At 33.6% G+C, this 3,958-nt stretch overlaps 1 protein-coding gene across 1 annotated transcript; it reads left to right on the plus strand.

The window, feature by feature from the left end:
- Positions 1 to 835: 835 nt before the first annotated feature.
- Positions 836 to 1,654, plus strand: LOC113703250 (mavicyanin-like). Its single transcript, XM_027224550.2, has 2 exons — positions 836 to 1,122; positions 1,358 to 1,654. Exons 1-2 carry the CDS (start codon positions 903 to 905, stop codon positions 1,570 to 1,572), a joined length of 435 nt encoding a protein of 144 aa, XP_027080351.1. The 5' UTR covers positions 836 to 902; the 3' UTR covers positions 1,573 to 1,654.
- The last annotated feature ends 2,304 nt before the right edge of the window (positions 1,655 to 3,958 follow it).

Genomic DNA, 3,958 nt, shown 5'->3' on the forward strand with positions numbered 1-3,958 from the left:
GTGAATGCTTGTAACAATCTTGGAGCCTCTTTCTTCCATTTTATACAATCTGACACTTATTTCACGAAACGCCCCAAGCAATAAGCCACTTGATTAGCTTCCTTATAAGGCCATTGAAAACACCTTACTTGATATTGTTGAAGGAGAAATTTGGCATTGTCAAATTGGTTTTTTCGTGTTTTGAACATCATTTTGGTCATTTTGAACATTGCTATTGTTTTCGGAGATTTTTCTTTTCCGTATGGCATTATATCTGGTAGATAAGTGATGAGGTTGGTTCAAAGGAAAGAAATTGATTTCATGACATCCTCCATCATAATCTCAACGCATCTAGCACAGTCTGCACAGATAATCAAGGCAACTTTGAACGTCAATGCTCTACTGAGTAGGAAATAAGTGTCATCACATAAAAGCGGCCTTTTATAACATATGTTACTTACAAACACATGGTACGTTTTTCAGAAATTTTGTCCATTTTGACATAGTATATTTGTGCCTTTGGTAATTCCTCCAAACTTTCATAAAATTGGATGGTTCGTGCATTTAACAGTTGAATGTACCAAAGTACATGATGTTCTTCCTCAATCAAGATTATTAATTTATCATTTTTTTCCAGTGTACATATTAATAAGCTTCCAACCAACCTTTCCACTATGACATTAACCTTATTTTTTACCCTGAAAATTTAAAAAAGAGAGAGAGAATTTGTCGCTATCTTCTTCAGTAAAGGAAGTAGTTAATCTCATTGACTGATGATCCATCTAAAAGTACATGCTCAATTAATTATGATAAGAATAAATTGAAGCTTAGATTTGCATAAAAGTCCATCTATTGTTGTCTACGGATCTGTTTATAGTACATTGAAGCTTTAGATTGCCTTCATCTAAATAACCTAAACAAGAATGAAGATTGAAGAAAGAAAATGTTGGCTTTGCTCTGAAGTTCTCCAAGTCATGGACATGGCGAAAAAAGCGATACTACTTCTCCTCACTGTTATGGCTGTTTCTGGGGTCTCCCCCACTGTTTACACCGTGGGTGATGTTGGCGGTTGGTCGTCGTTGTGTGTGGTTAACTACACTGAGTGGGCTGCTGCCATAGAATTTCAAGTTGGAGATATTCTGTGTAAGTATCAAATTTTACATATCTTTTTAGAGATGCAATATATGGCATTAAGAAGTGTCAAATTTGGATCAAGCCGATGTGTTTAAGACCATATAATTATACATCTTGAACTTGACAGTTAGGGGTGGAAAGGGTATCAGGGGGGGTGGAAAGTAAAAAAAAAAAAAACCCATATAATTGTACTTTATTTTCCATTTCTAATTCACTTGAACTTTGATCAATTCTACGTTTGTAGATTTTGAGTACGACCCGGGGTTTCATAATGTGGTGCAAGTGAGGCGGGAAGACTACCATGCATGCAACGCAAAAAATCCCATAGCCACCTACTCGTCAGGCAAAGACTACATCAAAATCAAGAGCCCTGGCCATTACTTCTACATCTGCGGTTTTGTTGATCATTGTAAACTCACTGACCAGAAGGTTGATATTAGGGTCCCTAAACATCATTGAATTAACTTCTTAGCAAGTTTATGTAGAGTTGTGGCTCTCATAAAAATAATCAGTTAGCTCAAATGCAAGAAATTTCAATCAAATAGATATGTATCCTTGGTCATACCATTGAACAAAGTAAAACTTGTTGATCGGCAGTGTAGCTAAGTACATTTGGATAATGACCATCTATTAATGAAGCGAAGGGTGGGATTATGTAGTTTTTGTCAAATTTGTCTTTGATTTTGTCAAACAAGCATATGTCCAATCAACTAGCTCAAATCCAAGTAAAAATTGATCACACATGTATCCTTGGTCATACTATTGAACAAAGCATAACTTTTTTGATTGGCCGTATAGCTAAAGTACCTTTGGTCTATTAATGAAGTGATGAGTGAGATTTTGCTACATAATGAGTTTCTAAGTTTAATATGGAAACTATGTAGTTGTTCAGTGAATTTACTGTTGAGTATTCAGTAGAAATAATAAAATCTAGATGATATCTTGAAGTGTTTACGGAAAAAGTTAATAAAAGCTTCCAAATATGTACTGAATCTAGAAAGTAAAAGAAGAAACAAAGTCGGACTTATATACGTCTAGTTATGTCATGTGTTCCAAATTTGTTTTTGATTTTGTCAAATAAGTATATGTGCATGTAGTTGTCAGGCACTTTATTCGGTACGAGTTGTGATTTGGGAACAATGAATACCGCGTTTACAAATTGTAAATTATTTTGGTTCCGTAGGATATGAAAAACTAATTATATGATTTATCCGCACAATAGTTTATAAAACTTTTTGACCAAATAAGAGAGAAAAAAAACGGTGAATTACTCGTACACCCTCTATATTATTGCACAATACTACATGACCCTCCTAAAATTTTAAAATTGTCTTCCTATAGATTTATGTAAAGTGAAAATTTAATGAAAAATGTCTCTGATTATAGCGATTGATCAAGATGCACTCCAAAAGTGCGTGTCATAAAACTAAAATATCCATTTTAATCCCTTATATTTTTGCATAAATATCAACTTAACCATTTTTGGTTTTGCATTTATCCACATAATCCCTCCATAATTTTATGTGTAGTGATTAGACCCTTTTTTATTTAGTGCCTAAGTAAGAACAATAGTGGCATTTCAACTAATGATATCACGGAAATTATTTTTGGTTAAATTTCTAATTTACCGAAAATTGTAAAGGGATCATGTGTATATTTTGAATCTTAGAGGGGTCATATGGTATCATGCAAAGTATAAGGAATTATGAGTAATTTACCAAAAGAAAAAAAAGTTGATATGCTTTGTGGATTTTTGTTTGAAGGAAAAGTTGATATAGTGCTTCTCATTTTGAACAATTAAAGCCTCCACGAAATTGATTAATAACCGCTAACGAGTTTTGACTAGTCATGATTGCAAACAAAATATCTCGAACTTCTTTGCTTGCCGTGCCCGTGTTGCACTTGCCGAGGCCCAATATGACACAAACATTTACAAAACGCGTCCATTATAACTTTGGACGTTTCCTGACCAGAAAAATATCCATTTCAAAATCAAATCAAAATTGATTGCAGAGTTGGAAAGAAACCCTTGCAGAAATCCTCTTTAGTGTACAAAATTTTTCTAATCTCCCTGAGAATTCATGCAATAGCATGTACATACACGTCCAATATAACTACACAACAATCTTCAAATGGAAGCTTAAATTAGATGGGATCATCAATCTTTCATCAAACAACTATTGGGTAGAGTTTTTACCAATGTTATTAACCAATATTAGAAAAGCAATCTCAAAATTTAAGACTTTTCTTCACGCTTATATATCAAATCCGACCCCGTCACACTTAAACCAAGATTTGTTCCATTTATTTACTTATAGTTCAAAGGGAGACTCCGAATACTACAAGAGAGAAGGGAGAAACGGAGGGTTTGAAAGTCAAATTAAAATTTTCAATGTCACCTGATTAAGACATGCAACAATTAAATTGGGTCTGGAGAACAAAATCCATTTAAACCTTTAGAGGGGTCAATATAATTGTAAACTTTCTTTCAGAGAGTCATTATTATACAAAACACAATGTAGATCCTTAGTTATTTTCTGACTTTTCTATTTAATCACCTTTTTTTTTTATGTACTTTTAACTTTTTCAAAAGATTAAACAAGGTTCACAAAGCATCCATTGAATACAGACACATTATATACGTAATCCATTACTCCTACATGTTCCTTGTTGACCTGGAGATTCCCAATCAACTTGGAAAGAAATTTCTTCCTTCCCTCTCATGTTCTTTAGTTTACATCTGTCTAAACAATTATGTCCCGAGGAATTTTCTCTCTTGCTTCCTATGTTGATCGACGTTGACTATTCATCACAAACCATGACCTTATATAAACTTCCAACACTC

Source organism: Coffea arabica, chromosome 8e (assembly GCF_036785885.1).
Source record: "Coffea arabica cultivar ET-39 chromosome 8e, Coffea Arabica ET-39 HiFi, whole genome shotgun sequence".
NCBI lineage: Eukaryota > Viridiplantae > Streptophyta > Magnoliopsida > Gentianales > Rubiaceae > Coffea > Coffea arabica.

Bases quoted from the DNA above. Each gene is read 5' to 3' on its own strand.
- LOC113703250 (XM_027224550.2), top strand. From the start codon at position 903: ATGAAGATTGAAGAAAGAAAATGTTGGCTTTGCTCTGAAGTTCTCCAA. The intron at 1,123-1,357 runs GTAAGTATCAAA...CTACGTTTGTAG, and splicing joins TCAAGTTGGAGATATTCTGT to ATTTTGAGTACGACCCGGGG.